At 42.8% G+C, this 24,205-nt stretch overlaps 1 protein-coding gene across 1 annotated transcript; it reads left to right on the forward strand.

Moving 5' to 3' along the window:
• Positions 1 to 1,200: 1,200 nt before the first annotated feature.
• On the forward strand, positions 1,201 to 21,059 carry LOC125725660 (retinal guanylyl cyclase 2-like). Its single transcript, XM_049002527.1, is given in 20 exon segments — positions 1,201 to 1,207; positions 2,705 to 2,751; positions 2,753 to 3,371; positions 4,670 to 4,971; positions 5,150 to 5,504; positions 5,907 to 5,988; positions 7,002 to 7,098; positions 8,313 to 8,450; positions 8,548 to 8,628; positions 8,767 to 8,943; positions 9,574 to 9,730; positions 10,032 to 10,181; positions 10,458 to 10,606; positions 12,057 to 12,220; positions 12,635 to 12,827; positions 13,683 to 13,857; positions 18,625 to 18,723; positions 18,927 to 19,021; positions 20,234 to 20,319; positions 20,646 to 21,059. Coding segments are annotated over 20 exon segments (3,258 nt in total). The 3' UTR covers positions 20,731 to 21,059.
• Positions 21,060 to 24,205: the final 3,146 nt, after the last annotated feature.

Below are 24,205 nucleotides of genomic sequence, written 5' to 3' on the forward strand. Positions count from 1 at the left end.
TTGGGTCATGTTTCATCACAGCTCATATGTATTCCCAGTCGATTCTATCAAAAATATTCTTGGTATTAAGAGAGAATTTATCCATTCAGTGGGGGAGGGTCTCAGTCAAGGGTAAGCAGGGGAGTTGCTAGGGCCCCATAAAGGAATATCATATTGGGACCCTCAGTCCAATTCAAAAATGGAGCAATACTCGCCATAAATGATCTAAGGCAGTGTCCCCTTTCAGATCCATCCATCCATTTTCCAAACCACTTATCCTACTGGGTCGAGGGGGGGTCTGGAGCCTAGCAATGGGCAGGAGGCAGGGAGCAACCCAGAATGGGGGGCCAGCCCATTGCAGGGCACACTCAAACACCAGTCACTCACACATGTACTTCTATGGGCAATTCAGTAACTCCAATTAGCCTCAGCATGTTTTTGGACTGTGGGGGGAAACCAGAGTACCCGAAGGAAACCCCACGACGACATGGGGAGAACATGCAAACTTACACACATGTAACCCAGGCGGAGACTTGAACCCGGGTCCCAGGGGTGTGAGGCAACAGTGCACCACCATGCCCCCCCCCCCTTTCAGATAATATTATGAATTTATTTAGAAGTGGTTCAGTTACATTTACTGAGACCCTGGCAGTCAGTTTCAGTCCACAGAGATTATATTATTTTTGGATAGATCTTGTGTAGCAGACCTATGCCATAAAAATGTGTGTGATCCTTATTCACTGCATAGTTAGTCAGCCTCTTCTTCATGGATGTTATTCACACTGTGCCTCCTGTCCAGGGATTTATGATAATCTGCAGGTTATTTGTCTGAGGTCTGCAATCCCCTTGATACATTATGACTTAGAAGGGATTATTAGCGTCAGTGAGGGTAAGTCCCACGAAGTCCACTCTGAAGACCTCAATATTCCCCGCTTTCACAAATTTAGCTCATTGTTATTATTTTAATGTACGTTTAATGATATCTAATTATGCTTATTTTATTTTGAAACTTTAATAGCTTTGATGGAGCCATTTTCCTTTTAAGATTTGTTTAAAATTTTTAAAGAAAGGTTAACCAATTTATGGGGGTTACTCCATTTTTTACGATGACATCACGATAGTGAGGACTGTAAGAGTAATACAATTATTTTCAATTAAGGAACTTACCTCTCTTTGATGGTAAGTAAAGACAATCTTTTATGTGCAATTATTTCTGCCATCATGCCTGGTGCCACTTTGGATCAGACGCTGAATGAGCCCCTTTAATTGGTATTGGGCACACTAAAAATCATGACTTGGGTTTGCTTTGCTCATAAAAATTTATAAATTTACCTAAAACTAGCGAGGGCAAAAATGTTGCCTTAATTAATTTGAAAAAATCCTATAGGATATTTTTTCAGTGTGGCAGTATAACAGTAACTACAGTACTGTGCAAAAGTCTTAGGCAGTCCAAAGAAATGTTTAAAGCTGTTTATCTGGGTAGCAAGTGTACTTTCCTTAGAATAAATAACACAATTTAACATTATAACATGTGCAAATTAAGAGTAACACAATAAAAACTAGTAATAATTTCTTCTGTTTCCTAAAAAGTTACTGATATCTAGTTGGATGGTTAGATGAACACCGCTTCAGTTCCCAAACTTCTCCTCAGGGGCACCTCAGCCGTTCCATGATTTTGTTAAATTTCACCAACAGCTCAATTAAATTATTAAATATATTGGTTTAAAAAGTCAGTGAGAGATTGACTAGCTGTATGAGGCGTGTTAGTGGCCAAGTCAAAAAATACATGGCTGCACTGGACGGTCGATACAAATACTAGGATGATTTTAGCAGAGGTTCTGAAATGGCTAAGCTGACACACTTTGACAGGCATAACATCATAGTTTTACACCAACACGAGGATAATCTAAACATCATTTTCTTTGCCTGCCTAAGACTTTTGCACAGTACCGTATAGTAGATTACAGTAGATAAACTGTAAAATTAGCAGTAAACTACTGGCAACCCTGCTGCTGGTAGTTTACTGTTAACTTACAGGACCATTTTTAGAGTGTAATTGCTCTGTTCTACCATGTATACATTTATGTAATACATTTGCAGCTCATAAAGGATTGTAACGTAACCCAGATAACCCAATGCATTTAATTATTTGAATTTGTCATAACAGTGGTTTGATAGTTTTTAAACTATCAACTATTTTTAAATTTATGTTTAAAACCTGTTATAGAAATAATAGAAGTGATGCTTAGGAATTCGAAATCGAAATCAGTTGCATGGCTTTCATCTGCCTACCCATTTTCTGTAATTGCTTGTGCAGATGGGTGGCGGGAATTAAGGTGCTCCCGGATTTCTTAAGGGTGAGCTGATATATGTAAACTAGAAGGAAATTATGTCAGAAACAATGCCCAAAAATGGAAATTAATCAAGTAAAAGCACTGTTTTTTACACGATAAACTATCAAATCCCCACAGATATCCATCCCTTCTATGTTCTCATCCATGGTCTTCTGTAGTTAATAAATGCAATCCTCATCCCTCTGCTGGGTTAAGCTTCTCTCATCTGCTCTCTCCCTCCCTTTTTTTTTTAGGCTACCAGGCTGCCTGCTAGGTGAAAACATTCAGGGGGCAGTGAGCACTAAGCCTATGAGGGGGGCATTGGGACAATGCTCCGGCAGTATCATTTGTCCCATGGCTTAACGCAGAAACGGGCGGCTCCTGACGTCAAGGACCATCAGCTATTCTACCTATTCTGCAAAGCCTGGTTCCACTTTTTCCTACTCGCCGTGCTGGTATCTCCCTGCAGGACCCAAATGGCCGTATTCAAGGTCGGTGTAGTGGGCCCATGGTCATGTGACCCTCTCTTTGCTAAAGCACTACCCAGAACAGCAGCACAGATTGCTGTGGACAGGATCAACACGGACAGCTCCCTGTCCCTGGGCTCCACATTCGAGTATGTCATCCTTGAGGAGGACTGCCAGACTTCCAGGGCCCTCAGTCGCTTCCTGGGCTACCACTCCCAGGTGTCTGGCTTTGTGGGGCCCACCAACCCAGGCTACTGTGAGGGTGCTTCCCTGCTGGCTAAGAGCTGGAACAAGTCTGTGTTCTCCTGGGCTTGTGTCAGCTATGAAATGGATGACCCCCGCAGCCACCCGACTTTTGCCCGCACCGTGCCTCCGCCCACGTGGGTGCTACTTAACGTCATGCGCCATTTCCGCTGGGCGCACACGGGCATTGTCTCATCAGTGGAGGAGAGCTGGATAGAGACAGCCAACAAAGTGGCCAGTGCCCTGCGGAGCCATGGCATCCCCGTGGGCGTCATGGCGACAACTGACGATGACCCAAGTAGCATACGTCACACGCTAGCAAAAATCAAGAAGGCAGCGGAACTGCGCAGTGAGTATAGTATAAAAATACTAGTGAGTAGTTTTTGTGCACTATATTACTGAAAGAAAATTCTCTGAAATCATAGTCCTTTATTTTAAATAAGCTTCTTCAGCACACAATATGGAAACCAAGTAGGAGATACAGAGGTCAAATAAAAGGTCAGACTGAATTACAAAGGTAGGATCATGGACACCTGCAACTGTACACTAGAATGCATTGTGTGTAAAGTGACATGTTTTTTTTTCCTCATCATGGCTGCAATAGGAACATAAAAAGATCAGTAGGGCTGCATGATTCTGGGTAAAATATGAATCCCTCAGATGCAAGATCATGATTTTCTCTCACAGTTCTTGAGCAATACAATTCTCTATTATTCTACATTACATTGTCTTTATGTATGGAGCAGAATCACAGAATCACATCACCTTAAAATGCAAACGCGACTTCAGTGTGTTTTACAGTGCACAGTACACAGAAACTGTGCCATGTGATAATGCAGTGTACAGGAGGCATTGCTTTTCCATGAGTGTCATGATGAGAGTGAGACGCAATGAAAAGCAAAACCATTGCTTTGCATCTTATTTAACTACCATCCAAAAAAACTGTTAGAAGGGTTTACATTGCACACAATTAAACGAAGAAATCGTGCCACACTACACCAAAATGCAATGGCCGTCTTTGCTCTGCTCCACTGGCTTTTTTTCATTTACAGAAAGTATATGCTGAAATTGTGCCACCACAAAATGTAATCACTGTCCAATCACAGCTCTCTAGGAAGCGGAGTGCATGGTCACAGAAAATGGGCTGGGACAATCACTTAAGATGTAATCGATGAGATGACAGCCACTATATGGCAGGCTATGGCCACAATCGCTACACCCCAGCTGCGCCCAGTTGCCCAAAGTAGCGGCTTATGACATGTTTAATTCATTATTAAATATGGCCCATAGTTCAATAGATAATATATACAGAATCAAAAACAGTGTAATGGCATTCCATTAATCTGCACCCTTGAGCTCGGTAATTTTCACAGACAGATCCACTGGCTTTGCTATAATGAACATTCAGCATGACATAAAAGTTGATGGTGAGGAAGTGCTACAAGAATTTGATAAGACCGGGAGACGAAGAATCAACTTAAAATAGGCTGGGAGGAATGTAATTCATTAATTGACAGGTCGGAATGGGCATTTGTTGGGCGGGGGCGGGCGCGTCCCCTCAAAAAAAAAAAACACTTGATGCCCCTGGTTGGATCCCTACAAACCAGAGGCTGTTCCAGCTGCTCACACCATTCCTAATTCCCACAGTAGTGATCCTCTGCATGCATTCAGCTCTGATCGGCGGGAAGACACAGAAGCTGCTGTTGGAGATGGCCCTGGACATGCGCCTGACTGAGGGCTCCCTTGTATTTGTGCCATATGACACGCTGCTCTACAGCCTTCCCTATCAGAACGTGAGCTACCCGGCTCTGCACACCAACGGCAAGCTACGGCGTGCCTATGATGCTGTCCTTACCATCACAATGGACTCCCACGAGAAGTCCTTCTTCCAGGCATATCGGGAAGCCATGGAGCGTGGGGAAGTGCCAAGGAACATAGAGCCCGAGCAGGTATCACAATGGATCCCAAATGGATTTCAAAACATGGATCTATATATATGTTGACCAGCAGTTTTTATGTTGATATTGTTCTTATTGTCTTGTATTTGCTGCCACTAATCTGAAGGATACATGTGAATTCACAGTGATTCTTCAGACAAACTGCATGTCTGTGCTCCTTGTCCTGCAGGTATCTCCTTTATTCGGGACCATCTACAGCTCCATCATGTTTATGGCCAAAGCCATGCAAAATATGCGGGATTCCAGGACATGGCTGTCAGGAAGCAACCTTGCACACCACACCACCCACCTGTCCTTCGGCGGATTCAACCAGCACTTCCACACGAATGCCTCTGGTTTCAACCTGGTGGATTATGTGCTCCTGGACAATGATGGCCTCTCCTGGGACTTATACCCAACCTACCGTGTGGATTTGAAGACCGGTATGATGGCGTTCCTGGGCCAGCCTATTCACTTCCCTGATGGTTTCCCCCCCAGGGCTGAATCCAATTGCTGGTTTGCCCGTGGAGCATTCTGCGCTGGAGGTGAGGAGGACCAGGCCACAGAGAGCTAGCTTTGAGGGTTATGAATTCATGAAAGTGAGCCTAATTTACAGAGCGGGCAAATTAGGCGCAGAAAGTTAGCATCCATGTGAGGGATGGTGTGAATACACGGAGTAAGGAATCAGGGGTAGAAGTCTAAAATTTCTAGACTTGGGGGTTGGGGAACTAGCATGCAAATTGCAGGATGCATCAAAAATCATGTTGGAGTTCTGCACTTAGAAGAATGTAGCTGGGTGAAGGTTTGTTTTACGTGAAAATTTGATCAAAATAATGAGAGATTTCTAGGTTGTGGAGGCTCTTAGAGATAAAGTTATAAATATGTAAATAAAGTTGCGTTTAATTATTGAAACAAGCTTTAATAACCCAATTTTTCCTGTCTGTCAGGTGTGGATCCTTTTTTTGTTATCACAGTGTTCTTAGCTGCCTGGATGATTTTCACCTGTATTGGACTTTCTTACTGTATAAGGTACTGAAGTACATATTAAGCTCAGATTAGTACAGCACTAGATGAGAATGGAGGGGAGAATGGTGCATCCAGGTTGCTGATTATATTGGCAAATTGCTTGTTCATATTTTGTTTTTTGATTCCATGTGTTTTTCTATCTGACTATAAAACCATTACATCATTACCTAAATCAGTACATAAGTATAAAATAAACATATCTACTATGAAATCATTTTAATTAAGTAAATAGATTTATTTACTAAGAGAATTCAGTTACTCTAGTCATTTTTCCTTGCGGACAATTTATTTGTCCAATATACAGCCGCGGAAAAAATTAAGAGACCACTCTATATTTTTAAACATATCTGCATTTTAAAATCCTGGTTTAAGCATAGTTCTGCTGGCAGATGGTGACGCTTCTAGGTAAATTTCTAACACAGCAGTACACAGGAAGAAACTGAAGCAGGAGGCACCGAGAATGCCAGCCAGGTAAAGGGTGGAAGTGACATTCTAATGCCAGAGATGAGCATTAACTTATCCGACTGTTTCTCATGAGGAACGGGAAACATTAAGTGCAGGTGTGAAGTGCACTGCTAGGACAGTTCATATCAGGCTCCTAGAAGCAGGACTGAAGTCCAATGAAACGAGGAAGAAGCCCTTCATTAATGAGAAACAGAGAAGATCCTGGCTGCAGTTTCTAAAAATATATATTATTCACAGATACACACCCAGAAATTGAGAAATGAGTCAAAAAAAAATTATCCTGTGGTCACTTAATTTTTTCCACGGGTGTATATGACAAGTCACCCTATTTTTGCATCCACTAACTAGTAAGGACTAAACTATTGCAAGGTGAGTATTATCTACAAGAAATCAGTTAAAGGATACATGACAACTTTCAGAGCTTTAATATAGAGGAAGTGCCTGAAATGTAACAACTTCCATGAAGTCAGCTATTCTTTCAGAGGGTAATCTGGACAGTCTGCCCTCATACGTTACTCTTACTCGACCTTAATGCTGGTCTTAACTTTCAGACGACGCATTGGCCAGATGCAGATGGTTAAGGGCCCAAACAAGATTCTGCTGACTCTGGAAGATGTCACCTTTATCAATCCATCCCTCAGCAACAAGGTTAGTGGGTAAGGTTCAAGGGAAAATTTCTCAGTGCAAATTAAACCTAATATCAAAGACAGAGCCACTGAAAGTTTTTGGTTGCTTGGTAGCTGCTCGTTTAAATTCAGTAGATAATTATATAAATACTGAAACAGCCATCAGTTCATCTTCCAACTACCTCTCCAGCACATGAGTATGGGACACTGGAGTATAGATGCAGCAAATCTTATTTTTATTGGCTGCAATAGGAAAAACTGTTTCAGTATTTTATTGCTTCCTTGTCATAATTATAATCAGCAAACTTGATCTCCTAGTTACTACTGTTAATGAGCAAATTACTGTCCATGTTATATGCTATTAATTTTAAGACCCCCGTGGTGGTGTGAGTCTTGCTCCGATCGAGATGGTTAACAGATATGCCTGACAGGGGGACAGGAGGTTGGAATGGGGTTTTTATTTGGGAATAGGCTTAGCAAAATAGTGGAATGGAGGAATGAGATCAAAAAACCGCAGGCCTAGCAGAGGGGAAACCCAGGAAAAATAAATGTGCCTCTGGTGTGAGGAGGGCAGCAACACAGGCAAGGTCTTCTGTTTGTGATCCTGAAAAAAGAGAAGCATGGGTGACTGGACTGTCAACTCAGGCTGTCCCTCTTTACACATGCCACCTTCACTTTTATGTTCATGTTCATTAATATCAGTTTGTTATTTTACAGACGCACATCATCATTTTTAGGGAGTAGGTCTGTATAGATAAGGAAACCGCTGGATTCTTAGCTGTATGAGGTAACCAATCAACATGTAATTCTAGCTTTGTTTATTGTTTAGTCAGTCGCAACCAGATTCACGGCAAATATTATTCGGGGGGGGGGGGGGTGATTGAAGTTACTATGGTAAAAGTTAAAAGAAAATACAGACGCTACTCTACTTACAAATGAGATACGTTCCGAACAGCAAATACGCAAATACAAAAAACTAGGATGCTAGGAGTACACACGATACGCTGCTGCGCAGTGGGCAGAAGTTGTACTAGGTGGAAAAAATTGATGTTGTGGACAGGAATTAAATGCTCGTAAGTAGAGGAGCATCTATTATCTCGACCCACCTATTGAGAAACACTATTAAGGTAAGAAAAGTGGAATTCTAGTGTCCCTTGATAAACTTTTGCCATGCAGCCTCTCTGAACGATTCTCCAGGTTTACCCATTGCATACATGTCTGTCCGCATCGATACAGAAGCTGAGCCTGGATGACAGCAAAACCAGCGAGATAAGGAGGAGTCACTCAGAGACAGAACGCAGCCTTAAATCTCCCTACTCCACCTCCAGCCTGACTGCTGCCACCCTTGAGAACTCCAACGTGGCCATCTATGAGGTGCAGGCTTCCACTTTCCTATACATTATTCATAAGTATCGTCAAAGCAAAGCAGCCTTGGCTAGTGTCACCCTGGTAATATCTCCTGCTTTACTAGGGGGACTGGGCATGGCTGAAAAAACTCCCATCCGGAAACTTTGCAGCTATCAACCCAAACACCTGTGACATCTTCCATCTGGTTGGTGTTAGCATTGTTATTCATTAAAGTCACAATATTTTGTTCCATTTCACAATTTCCTTTTTCCTGAATTAAATGAAAATACCAGCTTTTTATGCATATAAAGCTGATGTGTGTATGTTCGCCCTGTATTTTCAGATGAAGGACATGCGTCATGAAAATGTGAACCCATTCCTCGGATACTTTCATGACTGTGGTGTCTTTGCGATCGTCACTGAGTTCTGCTCGCGGGGGAGCCTGGAGGATCTGCTGCGTAATGAAGATGTCAAGCTGGACTGGATGTTTAAGTCCTCGCTGCTGCTGGACCTCATCAAGGTACATTTTTCCGTCAGTATTTGGGTTGCAACATCACATCCAGAATCTTACTCCGAGCTGCTGCCAGTTACTGTTTCAGTAAACTCAAACTTCATTGATGTTCTTGAATTTAAAGCCTTTTGAAAAAGCAAAACGTAGAAAAGCATTACAATTTCAGCCTTTGTGTCATCCACATGATCAGATTCTGCCTTACCAAAAGGCAACAGCAAAATGTCAGGTCATTAATAAACACAAAATAATGTAAGAGACATTTATGCAAAGTATGACATTACACAATATACAGTATATCAGTGAAGGTATTTATTGTATAATTGAGGACTGTTTGTAGCAGTGAAACGCTACTTTTTATAGTGCCATTAAAGAAGAATGGGCACATTTTAGTCCAAGACTAAATTCACTGTGTAAGACTCATTCACTGTATTGCTGAAGTGTGCTCATGCTGCCTTAACTGCAGTATTAACAGATGCAATGGCAGTTACATCCTTTTCTGGTAACTCAGAGTCTGCAGTGTTCACACACTCCATGACAGTCACGTTCTCTGCTGGTAACTAGAAGTCTACAGTAGTAACAGACTCGATGACAGTCGCATTCTCTGCCGGTAACTCGGAGTCCTGCCTCTACGGTCAATAGGGCATGAAGTACCTACACCACAGAAACATGTGCCATGGCCGACTGAAGTCCCGTAACTGCGTGGTGGATGGCCGCTTCGTGCTCAAGGTGACTGATTATGGTTACAAAGAGGTTCTGGGGGCTCAAAAGTTCCCCTACGAGGAGCCGCCTGTAGAAGGTGAGTCTCACCTCACAGTTACATTTAACATGTCCATATCAAACCTACACACCCCTGGATATTGGCTGGCAACCTTAAGTCATTCTAATGTCCAGGCTTTGATGATACACTTTTTGTAACATGGATAATGTGGGAATATGTGCTTGTGTTTGATATCTACTTGTGGGCTCCTACACTGGCACTGTGGCTGTGATGTTAACGGCGTGTGCCAAGGCATGTTTGAAAACATCTCTGAGTGGACGTGTGAGTGTGTGTGCATTTGGGTCTCTGACTGTTCTGTCTCTGTTCACTGGCTTTTCAGAGCTGCTCTGGATAGCCCCGGAGATCTTGAGGGGCTCATTCCCTGGGCTGCATTGCACCATGCAGGGTGATGTGTACAGCTTCTCCATCATCATGCAGGAGGTGGTTGTACGAGGCCCACCCTTCTGCATGCTGGACCTCTCCATCCAAGGTGACAGCACAAGCCTATGGATGTGGCTGCAAACATCATGAAAAAATAGAGATATATCCTGATACTATTTCACACATCACCAGGTGCCTGTTTTCACAATAATACCTTTTTAAAATGCAATACTCTTTTAATTGACTGTAGATTATCTTCATCACATGATTGCCTTTAATCAATAGCCTTATCTGAAGTTCATAAGTATCCATTGAAGATTTGTGTAGTCAGCTGTATGATCTAACCATGTGACTTGTTGCTTTCTGCGTTTCACTTTCCTTTCAGAGATTGTGCAAAAGATCCGGAAGCCCCCGCCCATATGTCGGCCCATTGTGTCTCCAGACCATGCCCCTATGGACTGCATTCAGCTGATAAAGCAGTGCTGGAATGAGCAGCCAGAGAGGAGACCCACCTTTGATGAGATTTTCGACCAGGTAAGTGCCCTCAGCCCAGTGGTGGCCACAGTTAACCAAAAATTTAGCTTCGATAACTACTAATCTGCTAACTACAAAGTTTAATTTCATAATGCTAAGCTGATGAACTGCTTCAAAAAAAATTGCGGAAGCTAATGATAATGGCTTTTACTTCTAACTTTTATTACATGAATTTAGCTTCCGTTTGATTTTTGGCTATGACACCCTCAAAAACATACCTAGATTTTAGTATGTTGTAGGTTAGACACAGAGCTTTCCAATAGGGCATGGCATGCCAAAATCAAATGATCAATGTTTACAAAAAGAATTAAATGAACAAATAAAATTAGACATTATGTTACAGTTATCAGTCTCTGTAACTGTACGCTGTCGCTGACGTTATTAGGGCTCATTCCCACTATGTCCATTGCATTGTGCTTTTCATCAACGCACGCATTCAGCAATTCGGTAGAACATCATGTGTTGAACAATGTATGGTGTTCCCACTAGTGCGCTGCATTGCAGTGCATTTTCAAAACACTGCACTAAAGCTAAAAGAAACTCTGAATTTATTATAAAGCAAAATGTAGTTAGAATATGATTCCAAAAACAGGGTGGTCTGCACGCCAAAATCTCCAACCTCTCTCCTCATAATCTCTTCATAAACCCACACTACAATGCCAATATGTCATCTAGATTTTTCAAATTTTCTGATTTGCATGTTTCAATATTTATTTATATACAATCATAAAAATGCATAATAAAATGCAATATTAAAAACACACAAAATGAAAATGCAAAAAACGTATGTGGAAAAAATGGCAGTACAATGCGTTGAGATTTTCATTGCATTTTCTTGGCTTCCCTAGTCTGTTCTGCTCCTGATTTCATCCCAAATTGTATTTAGTGCATATATTTTCAAATTGAGGCAGTCTCATAAAACTATGTCGGTACACCAATGTGAATATAAGTGGACCAATTACAATTCTTGTAGTCTGCATCACTGCAATGCCTATTTATATTTTATGGGAGGTGTGTATCAGACTATGTACAGTATCAGGCTATGGCACAGGGTACATGGCTACGACAGACCTACGGTGTCGATACAATGCAGAATTATTAAGCAGCATTTAGGACTGTAACGTCGTAAGTCAGCTGAACTGCAGAGCTATGCTTACCCTGCTCAGCTGCTACTGCATCAAGCAATCTCATCTTTTGACTGTCAAATTTTATTTACGTTACCTGCAAAAAAATGTTAGCGGATTTACAGTTAGCAGAACTAAATTTAGTGGCAGCTAATTGGTCCACTAACAGTTTTCAAAGTTAGTGGAAAAGCTAATTTCCTAACAAAGTTAGCTTTCTTAATTAGCGGTTAGGGGATTAATGGATCTCGGCATGAGCCTTTAGATTTACACATCACCTCCAGACAGTGTTGACGGAGATTCGGTGCACAAAAAAAAATCGCCTACAGTTCAAAAACATCAACAAGGGGAAGAAGACCAACATTATTGACTCCATGCTGAGGATGCTGGAGCAGTACTCCAGCAACCTGGAGGAGCTGATCCGAGAGAGGACAGAGGAGCTGGAGGTGGAGAAGCAGAAGACTGAGAAGCTTCTTACCCAGATGCTACCACCGTGAGTGCTAGACAAGCAGAAGAACCCATTGAGCCTTGCAAAACACAACCAACATCCTACACATCATCCAGCATACATACAGCATGTGCTGCAACCTTACCAAGCATACATACAGGATGTACTACGACCACGCATAGCATGCATACCACATGTACTACGACCACGCATAGCATGCATACCACATGTACTACGACCATGCATAGCATGCATACCACATGTACTAAAATATGCTGATACTCCATGCATACATGCACAAATATAAAATACATAAAGTGCAGAATGATACCAGAACCTGTAGAGAACCAATTGACAATTACACACCCACATGCAGTGCAATGAATATTACAACTGACTAGCTGTTAGCGGGCTGTTAAGGGCTGTGTGAATGAACAAATGTTGCCTGTGGCTTCGCAGGTCTGTAGCCGAGGCCCTGAAGATGGGCTGCACCGTGGAGCCTGAGTATTTCGACAGCGTCACTTTGTACTTCAGTGACATTGTGGGCTTCACCACCATCTCAGCCAATAGTGAGCCCATCGAGGTGGTGGATCTGCTCAATGACCTCTACACTTTATTTGATGCTGTCATTGGAAACCATGATGTCTATAAGGTATATCCTTTCTACCTGTGCCTATCTGGTGTCTTTCATTGTTTTTATCTATTACTTGTATTTTATCGGTGTGCAATTTAAGAACCTTCTTTGATGGCTCAATAGTAGTACCCTACCAGGGATTCAATCTGTTAATGCCCAGATTGTAATTCATTATCCTTAAACACCCAACTACCTGTTGGCAGGCCAGAAACATCACAGTGGTCATTTACATGTTACCATTCGGCAGAAGAGGACTACCCACACAAACCATTTAAACCACATTTAAGCAGTCGGTTGTCATCTCTACACCCTGGCTGATACTACTTTACAGTAATGCTCCCTTTTGTAAATTATAAATAGTGGTAAGTCATTAATAAAAATTAAACTGTTATGACTTGTTTATAATTGTCTATTAATGATTTACAACCTAATTAATAACCTGATTATAAACCTTTCATAAATCCTTTATATGGGTAGTTTTCTCGTATAGTGGTACCCCTTGGTACTTACTTAAGAATAAACCGTTACATCCTAAGAATAAAAGTAATAGTATTTTGTAATAATATAAAAATTTTAGCTTAAAAAAAGAGACACATATTTAAAAATGTAAAAGCTATGTCACACTAACTGATAAAACGAGGCATATATCAGTTCTGGCTAAATGATGACAGTGCTATCCTGCATTTTTACTTAAGTTTTGAAAGACACCCCAGTCTAAAATAATAAAACAGAGTGTTTACCCTTTATTCTAGCATGGTGACCACTACATGGCACATCTCAGATCCATCCTCAACTGGAGCGATCAGGGAAACCTCTTTGAGAACCCAGATTCTTCCTTATGAAGCTTGTTGTCCCTTGTGATGTCTCACCCAGGTGGAGACCATTGGCGATGCCTACATGGTGGCGTCTGGACTGCCCATGCGCAATGGGAATCGACACGCCACAGAGATCGCCAGCATGGCCCTGGATATCCTGAGCGCCGTCGGCACGTTCAAGATGAGGCACATGCCTGACGTTCCTGTTCGCATTCGAATCGGCTTGCACACGGGTTGGGGCTGCACACATCCTTCTCCCCTCATTATGCACAAGCACATGGAGCATTTGCACCTGAAGCTTTCAGTCTGCCTACCCAAGCAGCATATCAGCAGAAATATCAACAGACAGAATATACTGTAAAAAACTGTAATAAATCTTTACCGCTATTCTTTCAGAGATGCTTATATCCAAAGCATCGTATGAGTAATGCAAATGGAACATGATGAGGTTGCAGCTGTCAAAGAACTAACTGCAGTATCAGTGTAGTTAGGCTGAGCTTCTAATGAATGACTAGTAACTAGGGCAAGAGCTATACAATGTGTGACCACTGCTGGTGGGGAGTATTAACCAGGCCTTTCACACTGTAATGTGTCCAGGACAAATACATACAGTATTATCTGGTACAGGCAGTCTTCATTTTACAAACGAGATCCATTCTTTTAATCTGTCATTAAATCGAATTTGTAGGTAAGCTGGAAAAATAACACAGTATATAATAATTATGTCCTGGGTATGATGTTAAACTGCGTCCAGCCCTGCAAGCGGTCCTCCAACTTCCAGGGAAACAATTTTTGGGGGTTGGTGGCAGGATTTGCATTCCAACCACCGTAAAACAATTCACAACTGCTCGATTTAAACAAGATAGAAACTATTCTGCTCTCCGCAGGAGTAGCTCTGAGGCAGCCGCCTGCAGGAAGGCTGCACGCACCAAGAAGGGGATGGGAAAAAACCTTCGGGAGCCTCATCCCTGAATGAGTCAAAACCGTCGGAGAACTAATAGGGTCAGGCCTGTTGGGGAACGGGGCTGGGGTAGTGCTGAGACGTCACAAAAAAACAGCAAATTTATTTTTGTATAGCACATTATTGTCTCAAAGCACTTTACAGCATCCCCACCCAAAGCCCCCAGTGAGTAAGCCATAGGCAACAGTGGCAAGGATTACACCTGCTGCACAGCGCCACTTGGGTCCCAGTTTGAGGCGACCCAACAAGTAGGCACGTGGACCATCATGTCTCTCCGGCAGGATGACCATCTTCCTCTGCTGTCAGAGGAGCTTCAAAAACTCCATGTTTTGGTGGCAGCACTCTCTGAGGTATGCAGACCGGGGAGTAGCCAGATCTCTGTAGATGGGTATACCTACTTTTGGTCTTGTCGGTCTGAAGGCTGCCATACTCCTGTAGCTGTTGCTATAGCAGATTGGCTCCTTCCGATGGTGTCTGGAGTCACTCCTTTCAATGAGTGTATCATGAGACTCAGGCTAAGGCCCTCCTTGGGTGTCTTGTCTGTTGTCTCAGTGTATGTTCTGACCACGGTGAGTGATGTCTCATTGAGGGAGACATTTTACTTCGCTCGGTGGATGAAGGGTGCCCACAAGGTGACACTCCTCTGGTCATGGGTGACTTCAATGTAACCACAGGCACTGACAAGGCTGACTATGAGGATTGTGTCATGTTCCTTGACTTTGCAAAAGGTGAGGGGCTGCGGGTTGCTGGATTCTGGTTCCAGCGCCTTGAGCTGCAACGTTGGACTTGGTCCTCCAATACTGGTGGTGCAGTGAAGGAGATCGATCATATCATCATGGGCAGATGCTGGAGGCTCCTGCAGAACTGCAGGGTCTACATAAGTGCCCAGATTCTGAATTCTGACCACAGACTTGTTGTTGCTACTCTGGAGATTCGGCTTAGATCCAGTAGGCTACCACCTACTACAAGAATGAGGCTGGACTTAGACAGACTCCAAGATCAAGCTGTTTCTGATGAGTTTGCATGCAGTGTGTATGAGGAACTTGTAGAGCTGGGTGCGACGTTGAATGTTGCTGATGGTTGTGTTGGTGTTGCTGGTGTTCCCAGAAGGAGGTGTTTCATCTCGCAGGGCACCCTGAATATTATATAGAGAGGAGTCGCAGCACAGGACTTGGTGGCATCTCCAGTCTATACCGGGAACTGAGAAGGATGACTGCGAGGGCTCTGAGGACAGATAAGGAGGCGTTTGTTAGACGAATTTGTGAGCAGGTGACACATCATCTGTGGTCTTGTGACCCACGTCCTGCTTACAGAGGCATTACGCACATCTGACTCTGTTCCTTGGAGATTTGCAGTCAGGGGGGGTGATGGGACAGTCCTTATGGATGACACTGCAGTTACGCAGGCTGGCTACTTTGAGCAATTGTTTAAAGCTGACCCTCCAGCTAGGATGTTGGACATCTCTGGGTCCACGGTTCTCGAAGTTGATCGTCCTATCAGCTGTGAACCACCCAATCTCACTGAGATTGCATGGGTGGTGAATCAGCTGGGGGCAGAGAAGGCTGCAGGGATCTGTGGTATCTGGGGTGAACTACTCCAGGCTGGTGGTAAGGTGGTAATGTCCTCCTGGCATTGCAGGCAATCTTTGCTTCCATTTGGGAGTCAACTGACTGGAAAATGGGACTTGTACTCCCTATCTGGAAAGGGAAGGGTGATCACCTGGATTGTGGAAACTACAGGGGGATAACACTGTTTTCAGTGCAGGGTAAGGTCCTTAACAGGATCGGTGATCACTTGCTTGCCTGTCAGCGACTGGAGCAGTCTGGTTTTATGCCTAAGTCTACTATTGACCATATCCTTGCACTGAGGGTTCTCATGGAGTGCTAGTGCGAATATGAGCAGAGGTTCTTTGCAGCCCTTGTAGATTTTCATGAAGCGTTTGACTCAGTTGATCGAGTTGGCCTTTGGGACATTCTGAGACTTTGCAGGATCCCCCCCGAAGTTACTGGATGTCATGGCCGTCCTGTACACTGGTACTGTGAGTGCTGTGCTGAGTGGAGGGAGTTGAGGGAGCTGATTCTGGGGTTGGCCAGGGGTGTGTTTGGGCTCCTACTCTGTTCAATGCTTGTATGGACTGGGTGTTGGGCAGAGTCGTGGGGTCCAGCAGCTGTGGGGTGTCCGTGAAAAAAGATTTACTGATCTTGACTTTGCCGACAATACCGTGATCTTAGCGGAGTCAATAGAGGCTCTAATTGGTGCTATGGAGAGACTGAGTGAGGATTCTGAGTGTATGGGATTGCAGGTGTCCTGGATAAAGACCAAGATGCAGGCATTTAATCCTCTGGGGACAAGGGCATCGTCGGGAATGCCACGGGAATGTATCTCACTGAAATCTTTATGTAAAATCATGAAAAAATGCTAAATGCTATTTAAATCCATAATCTGTTTTCTTTTCAAAACGTCTATTGTCGGAAGTATTAAAGTTTTTAAAATTAGGTTAAATAAGCAAAAAGTTGCTAAATTGCCCGTAGGTGTGCATGTGTGAATGAATGGTGTGTGAGTGTGCCCTGCGATGGGCTGGCCCCCCATCCTGGGTTGTTCCCTGCCTCGTGCCCATTGCTTCCGGGATAGGCTCCGGACCCCCCCGCAACCCAGTAGGATAAGCAGTTTGGAAAATGGATGGATGGATGGATGAAACCATGTCATCTTACTTTGTTTTACCTGCATGGGGGCATGTAGTGCCGCCCTCTCCTGAAGATCACTATTTGCTTTCTAAATAGCTGCATTAGCGTGTATTAAAACCGCATGGTAATTTGATGAACAACGCAACGGTGAAACATGATCCAGATACATTCCCATCAGCACCATTAAAGTGGGGGGGGGGGTAGGGGGTGTGTGACCAGGTGTGAATGGCTCATGCATACACATGAGAGCTCCTACATATTCAATGGAAGGAGACCAGAAATAGTTATATGAGTCAGGTTTTTATTATTTATCTATCCAACTGAATGTTGCAACTACACCATTTAGTCATCTTCATGCAGCCAAGACTTTGGTGATCAGATATCTGGGACCAAAACAAACTGTCACCATTGCTTACTATGTACTTTTATAATGTTTCTGCAAGTGATCCAAACTGCATTTTGCAACGTCTGTACTTTGATGTCAAATTACAAACAACATAAATCTGAATATAGAAGAAATAATTTATTTGTCATGAATTTAGTTTATGATATTGATAGAAATGTGTGAGCATGCCTCAGTCAGTGAAAGTGTGTTACCTACCCCTAGACCCCAGAGGGTTAATGACTTCTTAGGCACAGCCATCAGTAGTGTGTCTGTCTGCAGGGAGAATCCTTGGGTACCGCTGGTTTGACTTTGTGCCGAATGAGCGGTTGCTAGAGGAGTCCTGAAAGAGGCACATTATCTGCATTGTGAGGGATCATCAGTTACCACACTATGGCCATGTGGTGCGTTTCCCTGAGGGTGATCCAGCTCACAGAATCCTCAGTGCTGAGGACCTAAGTGGCTGGACCAGGCCAAGGGGATGCACAGTTAACACCTGACTGCGGCAGATGGATAGTCATTTCCAGAAGGTGGGACTGGACCATGTATCTGCCCGGGGGATCGCCTGCTGCGATCCTGAGGAGGTTCGCTGTGTGGTGGGTGTGACAATGCACTGCATCAGCGCCTGCTCCCCTACCTGACCTGACCTGATAATAATAATAATTATACAATAATAAAGTAACTACATATGGTACTGTACTATAGCCTGAGCCGACGAACCGCTGAAGCCGCTCAGTGTTTTCATGAGTATTATAAAGTCATGCATGTATTCGGTATTATGAACCATTGTATTTATCCCAAATAGGCTTTATGGCAATACGTTCATTCGTACGAGCTGTCCATAACTCAGACTTTCTTAACTCAAGGACTGCCTGTACAACAAGTACTTAGTACTACACTGGTAAAGCTCCATGCCTGTTAATAGACTTCCTAGGATGGCAGCGAGCTGCTCATCTCTGTGTTTCGGCTGTAGGTCCATGTGTGGCTGGGGTGGTGGGGCTGACGATGCCCAGGTACTGTCTGTTTGGAGATACGGTGAACACTGCCTCACGGATGGAGTCCACCGGCATGCGTGAGTAAACGGGAGAACTACACTGGCAAAGGCGCCACTCTCAGACCTTACTGGAGGAAGCGACAATATTACTAATGAAAGACATATTGACTTTCATCAGCCCTGCATAGATAACAGCATACATAGAGTGAAACAGTCCTGCTCTGTGTTTATCAGTAGCGGGCGGCCAAGAACACAGCATTTAATAGGCCTCTTACCTGCAGCATATCGCATCCATGTCAGTGAAAGTACTGTGAAAATGCTGCGGGAGCTCAAGGAAGGATACAGGGTGCAGCTGCGAGGAAGGACAGAACTCAAGGTAGGCTGGGCTCAGCCAAGCATGTGCACCACACATCACTGAAGGCGCTTTACAGTAAAGAGACTATTTTTGAATGGAAGATCCTCATTAGATATGTATGTTTGTGTGTGTGTGTGTGTGTGTGTGTGTGTGTGTGTGTGTGTGTGTGCACACGTGCATGCGACATGTGCGCATGTGTGTGTGTTTGGGTTTGCAGAGATCATATTTGGGGACAAAAATGTCCTCAAAGTTTGGCAAAACCTGAAACTTCCTTACTTTTGGCAGCGTTTTTTCAGATCCCCATTTGGACAACCTGAATTTTATATAAAAAATCTGTATTTTGGTGGGATACTTATGGTTAAGTTTGGGTTATGGGTGTCGTGATTGGGATTAGCGTTTTTCCCTTAGAAATGAATGGACAGTCCCCATTTAGATATGAACGCAGGTGTGTGGACACTGGGTTTGTGAGTATGCAAAATGGATGCATATTGCCTTAAAGGGTTAATTCTCTAGAATATGATGGCCACACAGCCATGGAGCAAAATGAAAATGGTGAATATATTAGAAATTAGTAAGTTTATAATATATGTTCATGTATAGATCACGGACATGTGTCAAACAATCAGTAAACACAAACGATACAGGTTTCCAGTTATCATAGAGTATCTACATTTATAGTACTTTGAAAGGGACTGTATTTAGAGATCCAATTATTCTTTGTGATGATAAATATTGAAAGACTTATTATTTTGTTAATAATAACAATCTCAGAAATGAATGGGTCGAGTAGACTCTACTCATATCGCTCTTGACTTATCTTTCTTTTGTTCTTTTCTTTTCTTTCTTTTCTTCCCCCTCCTAATATGTCCCCCCTCTTCGGCCAGCTCAGCCACTGTAAAATTTTATATGTGCTAAAAATAAAATAAATAAATAAAATAAAAAGAAATTGATCAACATGAGGGGCCTATACAGAGTTTATAGAGCCCCTCATGGTAAAGCAAACATGTTTGGCACAGCAGTGCATTCAGACCATGATTCTGCTTGCTAGAGCTGCCGGACAGGACAAGGGTAAAACAAAAAAGAAAGAAATGAATGGGTCATAGATGTTCTGCCAAAACAAACGATTGCCACTTAATTTTCCAAAACAATTCATGTTCGTTGATCCCTAAAAGTTGATTCATCCTGGCTCCTCTGTACTAAATTTCGTACGCCTCGCTGCTCTCCTTCATACAGGGGAAAGGCATGGAGGAGACATACTGGTTGGTTGGCAAGGAGGACTTCACCAAGCCACTGCCCATCCCACCAGAGCTGAAGCCAGGGTAAGCTGGGCCCGGTTGGTCCCCTGTCCCTCCTCCCCCATGTGTCACCACTGTTTATCAATATGCATACTTGACCATTCTTATGTTCTTGTGTACCCGTTTCACAGAAGTACAGAGGACGGTAAAAATCCTCGGGTGTCATTCTTGCTCCACCCCAAATTTCAATGATGCATCAGTTGCATCCTCGCTAATAAGATCAATCCCATGGTTCATTGCATCTCAGGTTCGTTCTTGGGGGACAAGTTAGCAAGAACACTCTTGCCAAGGACACAAACATGTTCTTTGCATTCTTCGTATTGAGGAACACCCTCTAATGTCTTACACAGGCAGCTGGCTCATGGCTTGCAGATGGAGGAAATAGCCCAATATAAACGTCGGAAAGCAGAAAAGCAGCTCGCCAAGAAGAACTGACGTACCCTGATGCACAGGAGAGCCCTGGTCTCAGCATCGGCAGGCAGGAAACTTCAGCAACGCTGTCATTTTCACACCATGAATCATGTTTCCCTTTCTGGTTCTGCAGATGCAGCACCAATTAGATGCTGATTTGTGTCGTTTGCTGATATTAGCTCTGTATGAGAGGTTATTGGATTTCAGTGTGTCCATACAGTACAGACTCATTTTGATTTTAAGACTTTTGTTCTTTTAGCCCAGTGGTGAAGATATTGAAATATTTACAAATTTAGAAGATATTGTCATTGTTCTGATAAAATTTATTTATATTTCTGTTTTGAAAATGTCTGTTTAATGGTTCATTAAAAACAAAATATAAAAAATCACTTTATTCAATTTCAGATTATGAATGTTCAACCCCCTGCACAGCTTCACTCATGAAAAATTCCAGGGTTTGGTTTTAGGATTAGGATTATCTTGAAAGATGGATGGATGGCCAGCTTGTCACAGCATAATCCAACAGCATCACCCAGACATCCATTCTGCTTTCTTGCATATCTGAAAAACACACTCAGCAATGGCACTAGGAAGTGCAGAAAATTTTGCACATGTCGCATATGAGTCATCTGATCACCCTGACTTTAGACCCCGGTGAGGGGAAGGTGATGCTCCATTAGCAGGCACTCTGTGGGCACCGCATGCAGCTGACAGGAGGAGGCAAGGGGCTGATCCAGTGACATTCTCACCATAGTGACCAGATGGTTCTTCTCTGCATCCCATGTAGTTCCTCTAACACCACCCCTCCTGTCTACCGCTAGACAGCATTTACAGTTGTTGCAAATAAACACTGCACATCTCTTCCATGCCAGAGGGTGTTTGGCCAAATGTACCTTTCTGGAAATGGGATCGGGCTGGAGTGCTGGGTAAAGGAAACGCTTATGATGTGCTGGGAACACGGTGTGTAACAAGGCACCTGCACTCACTGTATACCATTCATAGCTTTATATTGCATGGAGCTCCAAAAATGTCACATGAGCTAAAACAGGGATTAGCTCGGTGATGTACACAACAGATGACTTGCTAAGCTAAAACAGGGATCGGCTCTGTGATGTACACATCACATGACTTGCCAAGCTAAAACGGGGATAAGCTCTGTGACGTACACATCACATGTCTTGCCAAGCTAAAACGGGAATCAGCTCTGTGACATACACATCACATGACTTGCCAAGCTAAAACGGGGATCAGCTCTGTGACATACACATCACATGACTTACTTTGTTAAAACGGGGATCAGCTCTGTGACATACACATCACATAAGAACATAAGAACTATACAAACGAGAGGAGGCCATTCGGCCCATCAAGCTCGCTTGGGGAGAACTAAACTAATAGCTCAGAGTCGTTAAAATCTTATCTAGCTCTGATTTAAAGGAACCCAAGGATTCAGCTTGCACTACATTATCAGGAAGGCTATTCCATACTCTGACTACACGCTGTGTAAAGAAGTGCTTCCTTAAATCCAGCTTGAAATGTTCTCCCGCTATCCACCTATGGCCACGAGTTTGTGTATTTAAACTAATGCTGAAGTAACTATTTGGTTGAACAGCATCCAAACCTGTTAGAATCTTATATACCTGGATCATGTCCCCCCTCAGTCTCCTTTGCTTGAGAATGAACAGATTTAGCTCAAGTAACCGTTCCTCATATGACATTCCTCTAAGACCAGGAATCATTTTTGTGGCCCTACGCTGCACCTTTTCTAAGGCCACAATGTCCTTTTTAAGATATGGTGACCAAACCTGCACACAATATTCTAGGTGAGGTCTCACCAAGGAATTGTATAATCTTAGCATTACCTCCCTTGACTTAAACTCCACACACCTGGAGATATACCCCAACATCCTATTGGCCTTTTTTATTGCTTCCCCACACTGCTGAGAATGGGACATGGAAGCATCAACATACACACCAAGGTCTTTCTCATGATCAGCTACCTTTATTTCAGTGACACCCATGAAATACCTGTACTTTATATTTCTGCTCCCCAGATGGAGTACCTTACATTTATCGACGTTAAATTTCATCTGCCAGGTATCGGCCCAGTCACTAATTAAATCAAGATCCTGCTGTAGCTGCTGAGCCGCTAATTCAGTATCTGCTACACCACCCACCTTGGTGTCATCTGCAAATTTCACCAGTTTACTGTATATATTGGTATCCATATCATTTATGTAAATTAGGAACAATAGTGGTCCTAAAATCGAACCCTGCGGTACCCCACTATGAACGCAAGCCCACTGTGACATTGTGCCTCTTATAACTACTCGACTTACATGACTTACTATGTTAAAATGTGGATCAGCTCTGTGACGTACACATCACATGTCTTGATTTCCATTCAAAAGAATGGTGCTTTTACATCACTGAACTCATCCATGGCCAATGTGTATAATGTCATTTCATTTTGATGCCAGCGTTTATGTTATCAACCTGTTACCACTTTGTACATTATTACAGAAAGACAATATTTCCCAAATACTGCACTAATATTTTTAGGTATGTGTGGGCTCTTTATTGGTTAATTTTTTCCCTGCAAAAAATGATTCCCTGATGACATTAAACAAAGTTATTAACTTATTAATGATTAAAATACATGCTCATGAATAGTGCATTTATAAATAGTCACCCCAAATAAAATTGCAAAAAATAATGCAAAAAATGTTATAAAATCTGCACAATAAGGTCCTATATTTATGCCTGCAGTATTGTTTACTTTTACATGAAATGTTTAGCAAGGGAATATAGAATTGCTAACAGCACTGTGGGTAAGGTCAAAATTGGCTGGTTCATGGCCCTGCAGGAATCCTTCTGATAAGGTACTTAGTGGATACAAAAGAGGCTTTTAATGAAACTGCCAGCCCAGCAAACCTAAATCATAAATCTATGTAAATTCTTTAAAAAAACGAATGTGTGAAAACATTTTTTGAGAGCTCTAACTGACACTGCATCAGTGTAGAGGTAGCAGAATCTGGGTAGGGAACAATTTAACCATTGAGGTGCCCATATTGCCTCTTGTGGTTGAGAGTGAATGTGCACCAGATGGCACCCTAAATGCAGCCTGGATTATCCACGCAGTCTTTAAGAAGGACGTAGACTAGGGAGGTCACTGCTAACCGGCTTAAAATCTCTATAAAACCTGCTCTTCATCAGCAGACAGAATAACATCAGCTGTGACAATTCTTTCACATGCCACATTAAAGTCATTTTATTCCTCCTGTTGGTGATTATAGTGTCACAAATAAAAATCAGCTGTTGATAGACAGAAAATGTCCCTTCACACCAGATCATACAATGAACCAGCTCTTTCTGAAACAACTAATAAAAGAATTGCACTATTAAGAAGTTACAAATGAGGACATAATTTAATCTTTGTAACAAGACAATAACTTTATAGTCACTGTATGTGATAGCATCTTTGTATATTTGATGTCCT

The sequence above is a fragment of the Brienomyrus brachyistius genome, unplaced genomic scaffold, assembly GCF_023856365.1.
Source record: "Brienomyrus brachyistius isolate T26 unplaced genomic scaffold, BBRACH_0.4 scaffold69, whole genome shotgun sequence".
Lineage (NCBI taxonomy): Eukaryota > Metazoa > Chordata > Actinopteri > Osteoglossiformes > Mormyridae > Brienomyrus > Brienomyrus brachyistius.